This window comes from Saccostrea cucullata, unplaced genomic scaffold (assembly GCF_032062105.1).
Source record: "Saccostrea cucullata isolate Sc308-1 unplaced genomic scaffold, CSIRO_AGI_Scuc_v1 ctg204, whole genome shotgun sequence".
Taxonomy (NCBI): Eukaryota; Metazoa; Mollusca; class Bivalvia; order Ostreida; family Ostreidae; genus Saccostrea; species Saccostrea cuccullata.
In genome coordinates this window covers 22,262-36,892 of record NW_026940736.1, presented here as the reverse complement: position 1 = coordinate 36,892, position 14,631 = coordinate 22,262, and the positions used below count along the sequence as shown (strand labels likewise).

Sequence of the window (14,631 nt, the reverse complement as noted above, 5' to 3'; positions counted from 1 at the left end):
ATCCAAACAAATTGACAGTCGTCTGCCATCAGTTTTAACAGATTTTTTTTCTACAGATAATGGTTTAAAATGGCCTTATATTTCATTCTGATTCTGAGAAATGACAATTTTTCTCCATGTTTACAATTACGTGAATCTAAGAGTTTGACTTTCAGTCTAAATGTGTGCAACTTTATGTATACAATTAACGTACCACGTCCTGTGGTTTTTAGGTTTCCAAGCCTCTACAGCCTTATATTTTGGGCTTGTAAAATTTTCATTAAAAACGGACATCTGGTACTTTTAACCATTTATCATCTTCTCATGAGGCCAGTGACTGATCCTAATAAGTTTAATTGAGCTAATTAAAATTCCAAGACGCCGCTGTCAGTTGCACTCCAGAACAATGTTTTTATATTAAGTCTTGTACTTTTGGACAATTCTTTGTGTCAACATGTTTTTCGTGATCAGTTTTACTTGCGTATATACGACTCCCACCAAGCTAAGTTCAATGTGCCAGAAATTCAATGTTAGGGGGGTCAGGCAGTTTGATGCCCTTTGTGTTTTTAACAAAGAAATTTGCACACTGCTGCAGCTTCTTATTTTCTAATTGTTTTCAATCAGTATTCATGAACATATAGGCTAGTGTCAAAATATATAGTCACTAAAGCATACATTTTTAAAAAAAAAATATTGGACAACTACCTTGCATAAACACAGACAATAGGTTCTAGAAATGAATTCCTAAGGTTGTGAAACGTGGAAATTTGCGTCTTCAAAAAATTAAATGTTGGTTTCCAGGGATAGAAAAAAATAAGACGCAAAAGGAATGAATATTCATATTAAGGAAACTATCAATAAAAAATTCGAAACACAATATTGCTCAAATTATATATCTTTTTCATATGAAAAATAAAGGGACGAAAAGCATTTCTTTCAATTAATACATGTACTTTGCAAAACTGCTGACATTGGCTTTAATGATTTAAATACTTTTATTCTTATAAAAAAGTCTCAAAAGTAAACCTCGTACATAAATAAAAATTCCGGAAATTCTGGTAAAGGTTCATGCAACACAAACCAAAAATAACAACCGTATTTATAAGTGATGTACATTTTATTAGATTTACAAATAAACAACTGCCGAAAGAAACAAACAAACATAAATATGGCAGCTATCGTTATACATTGGCAACACTTGGTCACACACATGATAAGAAGTGATTTGTTGCAAATTCAGTTCTTTTTTTAGGCGTCAAGAATTCCAACTTAATTCATTGTTTTTCCTTCATGATACACAAAAAGTCGTGTTTCCCGTTTTGTAAGGTAGCTAGATTACACGAAATCTTCACTTAATCGATCATACTTTCTGGACCATTCAAAATCTTCAATAATTTTTCATTAAGGAAATCTTAACATTAACACTTTTTCACATAATTATTCTTGGCGACATGATATCGGTCACAATTCCTTCAATATGTCACATTAAAAAAAAGAAAAGATGAAACGAATAAACATCTTCAAATCAATTATCGTTATATGTTGCGTGTTATCAGGAAATAACAAGAAATCGTATGATTTCCTGATAACCTATATTTTCTGGTCAAAGGTTTAGCAAAATACTCATCAGAACAACATAAGGAAATGTAAAATGTAATATTAGAGTATCCGGCTACAGTTCATCGACTTATTTCGAAGTAATTTTGGGGATACAAAGAAGCTAAAAATTATTTATAAATTAATTATATTTGTCATGTCATTAATAATCAGAAATTCTTACTAATATGACCATACTTCAAAACGTACTCAGCTACATCAAAACTAAGTGAAAATTTACTCTTTTTTGTGACTGAAATGCATTCTTGTTTAGAAGAAAAATGATGACCTTAAAATATACATGCCCAACAAATTTCAAAGACCAAGGCATGAAACAAATACCCAAAGAACAAAGAATAGTTTAAGATGTTTTACGTTTTATCTTTAGCAGTCAAATCACTTTTGTCGTCCATTTCAATTTCTAAAGATCCATCTTCCAAATATCTTTTGACCTCCTCTCCTTTTTCTGCCAAGATTTCCTCTATATTTCTGAAAGGAATTCAAAGTCAGGATGACTAATCATGTATTTTAAGTACAGAAAAAATTACTTTGGATTAGCATAATTTATACTCTATGTGATACTGACTAAAATTTTAAAGTAAGTTAGCAAACAGTGATCAAATTAAAAAATAAACTCTGTACGGTAAATAAACTCTGTACGGTATAAAATTTGTTTATGTCATAAAATTTCATTTTTTAAAAAATATTTTCTTCCCTGTTGAATAGTAGTTCGTTATGATAGTGTAAACTTAAGAGGCATATTGGGCAATCTAATTAAGATTAGATGTTCCGAATCCGCTAACGCTTCTCAAACGGTAGCGGATTCGGAAAATTTAATTTTAATTAGATTGTATATTGGGTATGGGAAAACTGTTGAAAAGAAAATTAAAACATACTAAATTTAACTGTGGAGTTTATACATCTACATAATAAGTACAAGGGGGATGCTTCCTTCTTCTAGGCACCTGATCACGAGGGAGTAATTGACCATGGATGTGTTTCCGAGGCTCTGTATTTTCCCTGCCCACAATTTGTTTTGATACAATGTACTGGTTTTTCCAGTTATCAAATAGAGACTTATCACAATTTCATCCGTCTAACATTTTACACTGAATAACTTTTAGAGCTTTTTTTTAATTATCATGCTTCACAAAAAGGAAAAGAAGGGGTAATGTACTGCATCAGTTTCAAATGATTAATAAATACATTATGTTTCTATTTTAAAAATTGATTTGCATTAAACCACACATTGTAGTTGAATTAATGTACCTCTTTCAGCAACCAAAAAATTGTAATCAGTGTTTCAAGACACATGGTCTAAAAATCATCTATTAAAAGTTAACAAAAAAAAAATGTGCCCCATAACACCAACTTATTGGTTAAATGCGTATTCTCTGTAAAAAAAAAATTAGTTTAATAAATAGGATGTTATAACCAGCATTTAGCTATTTTGAACTGGAAATTATCATTTTTAACAGTGCAAAATTCAGGTATTTTCTCAACATACAGTTTTTATGACTGTATTGATGCATGCTTTAGATATTTCTATCAATTTATTTGGACTGCTGATTTGTGTAGCTGTGCACTTCTAAAGACTTATTAGTAATCTAAAGCATTTTTCTGCAAACGTTAAAATTATTTACGCAAAACATGCTTTCAGTTATGCCTATTTTATTGTTTATTCATCCCAAGAATAACATGTTGTTTAATAATTTTAAGAAATGTTTACTCACCTAGGGTGCCCGGGCATCCCCCTAAAATTGCTGATTATTGCCAGAAATATGAACCCTTGTTAACTTTTATTAGCTGTCAATTGCCACATGTGATTGGTATTACTAAGCAGCCACATAGGGCTAAAATAAAGATGGACCTGTTGTCTCTTATTACAGGAATCCTTATAACAAAGCTTTCTCTTAAAATGTGAGAAAAAGAATTTTAAGTTTATCAATTTAAATTATTAACTTGAATTTTAAAAAAAATCTCAAATTCATGAAATTTTATACGATTCTCTGCATGAATTCATTAACACATGATGTTATTAACACTATAAACATGTTTATGAGTAGAAACTGCACCTGGTGAACAAATATATTTTTTTAAAGTTAAAAATAGATTTATTTCTTTTAATTAGTCCTTAGTCTAACTAATGACAATGATATCATTTTCAAATTTCTGTCATTTTTTCCTTGTGTTTTTCCTAATGATGAAGTTAATGTTATATCAATTAGTTAATTAGTGATCTTGCTCTTCCACTTCTTTTCAAGTGTAGACCACTTGACATATCATTACAGTGAAAAACACAAATATTGTTTTAAAAATTACAACCTAAATGCAACCATTAAAAAAAAAACTTAATACAGAGAGGCCTTATCTTTCAATTTGCCCCAGAATTTCATTGTTTTTCCAAATACTAAGTACATGTATTCTAAGAATTGGCAAAATGCTAGGGAAAACCTACAGACAATGTCAGAAGGGCTAATATTCTTCAGAAATATTTTTACAATTGTGTTGGGAAGTTAGAAGGTTAAATATGAATATGTTAAGGGTCCAGCTGACAAGACTAGTCACAAAACACTATACAGTCTTTCTTTCCAAGGTTCGTTAGATACTGTAAATGATTTTGGATTAATCATTATCTCTTTTCCCTACAATCTAATTTATGCTCATAGTTTACTCATACATGTAACCTATCATTGTGTCATGTTATCTGACTTGTTTCATACCTATTGTTAGACCCTCTCTCTGCTCCTGAGAAACAGACTACACCTGGTACACAGGCACTTGTTTTGGAAATAATTTTTTAACCCACAGTATGATAATAACACAAGGTATCAAACTCAGAATTACCCTCAGGACCCCCGCCTAAGAAATGCACTCATTTACAATTTCAGAGGAGACTGTTTATTACCATTGTCTTCTACTATAATCTATCTGCACAACCATATGTGACATGCATGTCTTTGTTTTCCTTTAATTTTATCTCCGTATACAGCGCACAAACTCTGCTTGCCGAGTGGAAAGTCAAACTCAACCTTGAAACGGTATGTGCTAATCCCCAAAAAGAATTTGACTGGCTAAAAATCTGCCTCTAAGATTACATTAAAAAAATGTTGTAGTGTATTTATGGGAAACGAGACATAATAAAATTTTATTTATTCAATGTAATATTTAAAATCTGGAATTGAATTTTTTAACCCACTCATTTTTAGCTCTACTGGTCAGAGACCAGAAGAGCTTATGCGATAGTAATGCGTCCGGCGTCCGTCCGTCTGTCTGTCTGTAAACAATTTTTCAAAATGCTACTCCTCCTACAGTTTTGATCTGATTTCAATATAACTTGGCATATAAGTAGATTACACTAAGATACATAATTCTGTGTATCGGTTTTTGATTTCGATGAACGGTGTTGGCGTTGTTACTAAAAATAGAAATTTCTGTGAATTCTTTCAAAATGCTACTCCTCCTACAAATTTGGTCTGATTTCAATATAACTTGGCACACAAGTAGACTACACTAAGATACATAATTCTATATATCGGTTTTTGATTTCGACGAACGATGTTGGCGTTGTTACTAAAAATAGAAATTTCTGTGAAATTCTTTCAAAATGCTACTCCTCCTACAGTTTTGGTCTGACTTCAATATAACTTGGCACACAAGTAGACTACACTAAGATACATAATTCTGTGTATCGGTTTTTGATTTTAACGAACGGTGTTGGCATTGTTACTAAAAATAGAAATTTCTGTGAAATTCTTTCGAAATGCTACTCCTCCTACAAATTTAGTCTGATTTCAATATAACTTGGCACACAAGTAGACTACACTAAGATACATAACTCTGTTTATCAGTTTTTGATTTCGACGAACGGTGTTGGCGTTGTTACCAAAAATAGAAATTTCTGTGAAATTCTTTCAAAATGCTACTCCTCCTACAGTTTTGATCTGATTTCAGTATAACTTGGCACACAAGTAGACTACACTAAGATACATAATTCTCTATATCGGTGTTTGATTTCGACGAACGATGTTGGCGTTGTTACTAAAAATAGAAATTTCTGTGAAATTCTTTCAAAATGCCATTCCTCCTACAGTTTTGGTCTGACTTCAATATAACTTGGCACATAAGTAGACTACACTAAGATACATAATTCTGTGTATCGGTTTTTGATTTCAACGAACGATGTTGGCCTTGTTACTAAAAATAGAAATTTATGTGAAATTCTTTCAAAATGCTACATAATTCTTTATATCCGTTTTTGACTTCAATTAACATTATTACCTTGGTTAATAAAGATAGCAATTTCTGTTATTCTCAAATTTGCTACTTCAAATACAGTTTTCACCCCTACTAATGTGTTCGGAACCTTTTCTTTTTCTGTGTTCTGCAAATTATAAAACCCGATGAGTTCAGAGTAGCTCTGACAGTGGCTCTGGCGAGAGTTAGCGAAACTTCAGCGAGATAGGGTAAATTATTCACGGAAATGTGGCTAGGAAGTGACTAGCACGTGGAGACATGGTAAACAGAAAAGTTATGTAGTGTTTTAGTTTTCACCGCCCTATAATATCATTCTGTGGAAATGTACTTCAATAAATTTCTCTTGAATTCATTCAAGTTTAAATTATAAGTATTCTCTGTGATATAATTTTCTGCTGTTGTGAACTAAAATTTCTTTTTGGACAATATTTTGCATGGGAACCGGGACTATATTTTTTGACGTCAGATTAGCAATGAGGCACCGATGTGACTTTAACTGACGAATCAGCTGAATGAGAATTGCATTATGGGTTACTACGAATACTACAGGGATTCTACGCTTGATAAATTCCTTTATTGTACTATCGGTGAATACAATTGTCAGGACTGGGAGATTCCCAGCTGGCCAACACACGTGATCAAGAGTATAGTTATGTAAAAAAATGTTTTGTCCATTTAAATGCATACGAGAAGCTGCTCGTTTTCCTTACCCTTGAAGTGCTGGTGTTCTGACCTTGACACTAACTACGTATTCATTTTATAAAACATATTTTTCTCTAGTTAACAACAAATTAAAAACGCCCGTGAGCCCCGTGATACATGTATCTTTCATAGTTTCTAATGTTTGCATTTTGTTCATAAGAAAATTTTTTCATTTTGCACTCCACTGACATGATCATAGATTGACCTGAACCACGTGTTCGAAGTAAAATGTATTTGGCGTAAACGTATTCAATCAACCATTGGTCAGTTGCTCGTGGTAAGATCCTCTGTGCGCATTAATAGCAATAGCCATATAAGGCAAACAAAGGTTTGTCAGTGTAGATGATGTTACACATTTTTTCACCAGCGTATCAGTCGCTATTGAGCTGTAATATTTGCAGTAAACTATGATAAGATTATTAATTTTTATTCCCCCTCCCCCCCTTTAGCCACCATTTCTGTTGAAAATCATGAAAGTCTTTCAGAAAGGTCTGGAAACACATTTTTCACATGACATGTTTTCAGAAGAAACAGACTATAGCAATTTCCTGTTTACTGCCAATTTTATTTATAAAACCGGTTCTACCCTATAACCTTTTAATAGGTAAACCTAAACCATGTGTCTTGAATTTAAATCACAATAACATTAGTAGGGGTGTTTTAGTCTGATTATAATATAATGTGGCTTGCAACTAGACTACACTAAGAACATAAAGAGACTTATTCAAGGATCATTATTCTCTTTTTTGCCTGTGTAAAGTTTCAATTCCCAACTGCTTAAGTACTTTCCTCTTCCTTTGCTATAAGTACAAACCAGTAGAGCTTCAGTCTCGACAGAGACTTCTGGTTTAATTATCTTTTTGCCCGAGATTAGCACAGATACCGTTTCATGGTTTAGTTAAACTTTTCCACTGAGCGAGAAGATTTTGATGCTGTTTATGGAGATAAACGAAAACAAAGACACGCATGTCACATGTGGTTGTGTAGATAAATTATTGTAGAATACAATGGTAATAAACACTTTGCCATTGCATCTCCTCTGATATGGCAAATGAGTGCATTTCTGAGGAAGGGGGTACTGAGTGTAATTCTGAGTTAGTTACCATGTGTTATTATTAAACTATAGGTTAAAAATTTATTTCCAAAACAAGTGCATGTGATCTGGTTTTAGGGCAGGCAGTAATTTCCAACCCTGGAACTACTTTGATCATCAAGATTATTGAGATGTTGATTATCTATACAATGATTAAAACCATATTTTATTTACTTAAATAGGTTGGGACCAATCACCCAGTTGGGATATAATAGTCCGTTTGGGATATAATATCCCAAATGGGCTATAAATTTACAGTGCAAAAATTGAAATTTTTTATTTTGGCAATGAATATCATAAATCCGCATCAGGACACTTAAAAAAGGGATAACTTTTGGTTGACAAGTTTTTCTGTATGGCCGTTGTTTAGGAGATTGATCACTCGGAAGTTCCTTAACTTCTTGGGGATCAATCTTACAAACTGTGGGTTTGCAGAAAAACTTGTTCCAAAAGTTATTCCTTTTCAAATGTCCTGATGCGGATTTATGATATTTATTGCCAAAATAAAAATTTTCAATTTTTGCACTGTAAATTTATAGCCCATTTGGGATTATTATATCCCAAACGGACTATTATATCCCATTTGGGCGATTGGTCCCAACCTGTTAAAGGGGTTTTACAGAAATATATAAAGTGGAATCCTTGAATTAAAAATTCACTTAAAGCAAGACAAGGTTAGAAGAACAGTTATGGGGATCCTTGATGTTTCAATTAATCAAATGGAACATCTGGGTTGTACAAAACATAAAGGAGATGTGGATGGGAAGGTCTAGAGTGGGTGGGTGGTTATTAAACTATATATAAAAAAGCTGACTAAGGATTATTTAAGTAAATTTAATATGTTTCAATATTTTTTTATTATAAATTTTACCTTCCTTTGACGTGCTTGAACCAACCAATATTGTCCGCGATGAGATGATTGTTTTTACATCCCTCACACTTGATGATAACAACGCCTCTAGTGTAAGCAGTTCTAGAAAATGTTTTAGTAGTCCTTCTATCACACACTTTACACGTAAACTGTATTGCCATTAACTGCTTTAATTGTCCTAAGGGTGTTTTTGAGTCTCCGCTGTCTGATGACATCCATCTCCTTGAGAAGAAATTTCGTGAACATTCAACAGAAGTAACAGGTCTGAGACGATTGTTACAAGTACATGTACGTTGTATTGTCGGCACATTTGTATAATGGAAATTTCCACAAAACTGGCGATAAAAGTTTCTCCTTGGAAGAAACGTTCTTGAAGCAATTAAAAAAAGATTCCGATTCATTTTTGTACTTCACGTGTACATGCAAAATTAAAGCTACTTTCACTTTCCAATAAAATTGAATGTCGATCCCGATCAAACTTCATTTACACAGAATATTCCATCAGAATCATGACATTAATAAAAGTATAAGGTAAAAAGAACTTTTGGAAAAATAAATAAATAAAATATGTATATAAGAGGACTTTTTGTCTACGAGTCAACATCTAAATGTTTATTATTATAAAAAAAAAGTTTTTTTAACACAAGACGGAGATTTTCTGGAATTTAGCTCACAGGGAAAAAAAATGCTTAATGGCATTCCATGATAAAATTTTCTCAACTTCCGTATCAGATATTTCCCTCATTGCAATAGAAATTGCATATGATTTACATGTAACTCTGATTGCTTGTCTCGATTTTTTTTCAATATCGTTTTCATTCAGGCTTAATTGTACAACTAGAATTGTCAGACAATATACAGTACATTCGAAGAAAACTCATTAAAACGTGACGTTTCCATTTTCCTGTCTTCGAGAATCAATTCTGGGTTGATGTCCACACTTTCGGTGACTCCAGTACCTGATATTCCATACTCGTCGTTATCCCCATCTGTAGCACAATCATTTTACAGTAAAAGTGACTAAAGCTTCATCTTTGTCTTTTCTTCATGGAACGTCTTCAGCTAACCTTTCATTTCGATCTGATAGTCAATTTTGTTTATCTCAATTCTTCTAAACGACATTTTCCATTGGTAATTAACTTATTTAAATCTGTGTACAGCAATACTAAAGCTCTATCTCGTATCTTCCTAATCCTTGCTGACACTGACCTGTTGTGAAGTCTTCTCTAAGTTTTCTAAAGTCTTTCCCGTAGATTCAAAGTACTGATAAGTAGACTTATGTTTTTATCTTCAATCTCTTTAGTCTATACCTATCTTAAGTGTTCCTGGGCTCTCTAAAATGTCTTTTATAACCACAGTTTAAGTAGGAAAATACCAAACATTCTTGCGAAACATCTCTGTAAATAACCAATACTTCGTTTATATCGCTCAGTTGATTCGATACACAAGAGCATGCTCTACGTATAAACGATTTTTAAAACGAGGTAAAGCAAGTGTAACAGGAAGAGAGAAACTGTATGGCTGGACCGGGAATCGAACCCGGGACCCCTGCATCTCAAGTCATGTGCTCTACCAACTGAGCTATCCAGTCCGATATCCTCGGCCCAAACCAATACATTCCTCCCTCCTTAAATGGTCTTCGCCCTCGAAGACAACCCAAATTCTTATTACCCCCTGGCAGGACTTTCGCCTGCAGTTCCAGGGGTGGTCAACGGCACCAGATCTGTAACAGGAAGGGAGAAACTGTATGACTGGACCGGGAATCGAACCCGGGACCCTGCACCTCCAGTCAGATGCTCTACCAACTGAGCTATTCAGGCCGATATCCTCGGCCCAAACCATTACACAAGTTTATAATGGAAGGCTATTAATCCTTAAAAGTCTTCATTTCTAAAGATGATACATTGATATTGTCAGTAAATACAATACATGTGCTGATTGACGTTTTTCATACTAATTGTCAGGCCCTTTTTTACACACTTTTTTTTTACACACTGAATTGTCGACGGATGTTTTCGTCATTTCCTGATCATGCCGAGGAGCATTAGGTGGGCGTGACCTGTCGGCAGGGGATGCTCACTCCTCCATGGCAACTGACCCCAACTCTGATTTTTAAGAGGTCCGTGTTTGTTCTATACTCCTGGTTTGTAGTTTTTCACTTTTTTGACTTCTGAGCTTGAAAACTTTTCGTCATTTCTATATACATATGTATTTCAATCACGTGGAGGATTGTAGCACATATATTTTAACATCCGTTGAATCTCTCAACCAAGACTCTTGTCCGTTAATCATAGGATAGTAAAGAGCGGTAATGACTAATGAGTCATATATGACAAGTTCAACAGTCGACTTGCGTCTCTCACAATTATGTAAATTGAGAACCTACCGGGTATACCGCTCAACATCTCCTTAGGTACTTCAACTCTAGATAGTATGTATCTGAGCACATTTGCAACTTTCCTGGTTTCATTTCATGGCAGTGGTGCAGTTTCGGACTGCCCAGAAGCAAAAGTACCAAATAAAAAATATACCATTACCTTCATTGCTAACAAAATGAATAGATTTTTTTTTCATCAGCTCTGATCCTATTTCTCTGAACACATTAACTGGCTAACAGCCAACAAAGTCTACTGACAAGGGCATGTTGTGGTGCAGTTGAAAGCAAGATGAAGAAACTGGTGTGACTGAATCAAAATTCAAAGAATTTGTATAAGTGTTTTTGTTATTCTTCTGCACTAGATGTAGAGTCCTTGATTTCCTTCTGTTCTTGTATTCATACTGCGTCGATCTTTTGTCTCGTTCAGCATCCCAATGCAATATATTCTATATATTACTGCTTTTGTAACAATGTCTTTCTGGATTTGGAACAATAAATTACTTGCTTTTATTTTTGTTCTTCTCACCCACAGGCCTTTGGATCGTTTTAAAAAATTTGTGTGTGTAAAAAAATATTTTAACACCTCAAATTTTTTTTTCAAAGCGATCTATAGGCCTGTGTTCTCACCTGAAATGTCTTTGATTGATATTGAAACTCATTGCATCTGTTCATCCAGTTTCTCTTTCATCCGCTGATACTCCATTTTAACGAGTTATCTTTCTACCAAGCGCTCTTCTCTTTAAATAAGTACAGTTCATGTACATGTATTCTATTATTGTCTAACAAATTCTCATAGATTAATACCATCTTCTTTATTACCTACTTCATATTCAATAATCTCTTTCAAAGCCTCTGTAAGGATGGAAATTTAAGAAACGGAAAATCGTACAGAAAAAACAATTACAGATTTCGTAATCTCAGCGCCAAGTTGTAGGTCCCGGATAACTTTGTCACTAACTATCTACAAAATACAGTGACATCAATTGAATGAAAATTCAATTTAACTGATTGCTTAAAAAAATAACTTATGATTCAGGAAATCACTTGGAAATTCTTCTTCTTCTGCTCCGGCCTCTGTCTTGGTTAAAGTCCAATGCATGAAGAGACGTTTCCTTCAAGAGGTTCCTCTGGCATAGTTTTAAGTTAAATTTCCAGGGAAACTCGGTTCTTTAAAAATCTTCTTGTATGTCCGCGTTGGATCTACTTCTGAGTGTTTGTATACGGTAGTCCAAACCATTGATACACTTCAGTGGTATTCCACAGATCGGTTAAACATTCTGGCGTCTCCATATGAGCATAAAGAAATGAAAGAGATGTTAAACAACATAAAATCAATCAATATACTCTTGAAACCATTCATTGTGAGTCCTTCAAGGTGGCTACGTACAAGTGTTTTCAAAATAATAAAAGAGAAAATAGGGTTCTGCTTTTTATATAGGAATATGTGTACAAATTGCATGTATTTCTGATACTGGCTCTAAGTCCGCGTCACTCTACTGCTCTCTACTATTACATTTACACCACACTTCATACAATGGGACTTCAGAAGGTCTTATGAAAAAAATTCATGCTTCTCATGTCGATAATAAATTTTGCAAGTCAGTTAAAGCCCTCGCTGAGTATTGCAAGAAATCAAGTTAAAATCGAAGAAACAAAAATGTTCCAAGTGCTCTACAATTCGAAATATTACAGGGCAGCATCTGTAAATCATAGATCAGAAAACCAAGTGATATTTAAATTTAAGGTTATAAAAATGTCGTGGTGCAATAATTTGAAAACACAATTTATGGATACTTTAGCTCACCTCGACGAACTTCGGACGAAGTCCAAATGAGCTTACGCTATACCCTCGTCGTCGGCGTTAGCCTCGGCGTTCCAGTTCAAGTTTCAGTCTTGAGCAGGTCCATTCTAAAGTAACTATAAGCTCTACTTTGATCAAACTTACATGGATGATGCATCTAGGGATGGACATTACCTGCCTTGCTTCGGATATTGCATCTGATCTAGACTACTTTTTCCAGTTGTTACCAGGTTAAAGTTTCTTTGAGCAGGTCAATTCCGAAGTAACACCAAGCCCTACCTGAACCAAACTTTCATTGATACTGCATCTAGCTATATGGATCGAAACTACCTAACCTGCTTAGAATGCTGGATTTGACCTGTATTTTCTATAGATGAGTGAATTTTTGCCTTTTTAAAAACCAAATTAGCACGAATGATGTATTAAGGGATAGATACTAAAAGATTTGTTGCAGATGCTGAATTTGACCTTTATTTTCTAGATTAGTTACCAGGGTAATGTTTTTGGAGTAGCTCTATAATTATATGACGTGTTATTATTAAATTTGCATGGATGCTGCAACTAAAGATGAACATTTCCCCATCTTGCTTCGTGTTGGAAATGAGTAGCTCTATAATTATATGACGTGTTATTATTAAATTTGCATGGATGCTGCAACTAAAGATGAACATTTCCCCATCTTGCTTCGTGTTGGAAATGAGTAGCTCTATAATTATATGACGTGTTATTATTAAATTTGCATGGATGCTGCAACTAAAGATGAACATTTCCCCATCTTGCTTCGTGTTGGAAATGAGTAGCTCTATAATTATATGACGTGTTATTATTAAATTTGCATGGATGCTGCAACTAAAGATGAACATTTCCCCATCTTGCTTCGTGTTGGAAATGAGTAGCTCTATAATTATATGACGTGTTATTATTAAATTTGCATGGATGCTGCAACTAAAGATGAACATTTCCCCATCTTGCTTCGTGTTGGAAATGAGTAGCTCTATAATTATATGACGTGTTATTATTAAATTTGCATGGATGCTGCAACTAAAGATGAACATTTCCCCATCTTGCTTCGTGTTGGAAATGAGTAGCTCTATAATTATATGACGTGTTATTATTAAATTTGCATGGATGCTGCAACTAAAGATGAACATTTCCCCATCTTGCTTCGTGTTGGAAATGAGTAGCTCTATAATTATATGACGTGTTATTATTAAATTTGCATGGATGCTGCAACTAAAGATGAACATTTCCCCATCTTGCTTCGTGTTGGAAATGAGTAGCTCTATAATTATATGACGTGTTATTATTAAATTTGCATGGATGCTGCAACTAAAGATGAACATTTCCCCATCTTGCTTCGTGTTGGAAATGAGTAGCTCTATAATTATATGACGTGTTATTATTAAATTTGCATGGATGCTGCAACTAAAGATGAACATTTCCCCATCTTGCTTCGTGTTGGAAATGAGTAGCTCTATAATTATATGACGTGTTATTATTAAATTTGCATGGATGCTGCAACTAAAGATGAACATTTCCCCATCTTGCTTCGTGTTGGAAATGAGTAGCTCTATAATTATATGACGTGTTATTATTAAATTTGCATGGATGCTGCAACTAAAGATGAACATTTCCCCATCTTGCTTCGTGTTGGAAATGAGTAGCTCTATAATTATATGACGTGTTATTATTAAATTTGCATGGATGCTGCAACTAAAGATGAACATTTCCCCATCTTGCTTCGTGTTGGAAATGAGTAGCTCTATAATTATATGACGTGTTATTATTAAATTTGCATGGATGCTGCAACTAAAGATGAACATTTCCCCATCTTGCTTCGTGTTGGAAATGAGTAGCTCTATAATTATATGACGTGTTATTATTAAATTTGCATGGATGCTGCAACTAAAGATGAACATTTCCCCATCTTGCTTCGTGTTGGAAATGAGTAGCTC

The 14,631-nt window shown here is 33.9% G+C and overlaps 2 protein-coding genes and 1 non-coding gene across 3 annotated transcripts in view; all 3 read right to left on the bottom strand.

Annotated features, from left to right (window-relative positions):
* Positions 1-1,077: 1,077 nt before the first annotated feature.
* On the bottom strand, positions 1,078-8,922 carry LOC134256154 (DNL-type zinc finger protein-like). Its single transcript, XM_062738773.1, has 2 exons — positions 8,499-8,922; positions 1,078-2,064 (listed from the first exon to the last, which is right to left on the bottom strand). The coding sequence occupies exons 1-2, from the start codon at positions 8,897-8,899 to the stop codon at positions 1,947-1,949; spliced, it is 519 nt and encodes a 172-aa protein (XP_062594757.1). The 5' UTR covers positions 8,900-8,922; the 3' UTR covers positions 1,078-1,946.
* LOC134256152 (uncharacterized) overlaps positions 4,751-14,631 on the bottom strand; it is a 24,353-nt gene continuing 14,472 nt past the window's right edge. The window contains exon 9 of the mRNA XM_062738771.1: positions 4,751-4,760. The gene's annotated coding sequence lies outside the window, so the exon portion shown is untranslated. The remainder of the gene's footprint in view (positions 4,761-14,631) is intronic.
* Positions 10,017-10,090, bottom strand: Trnas-uga (transfer RNA serine (anticodon UGA)). The gene has a single exon. It is a non-coding gene; the product is annotated as a tRNA-Ser (tRNA).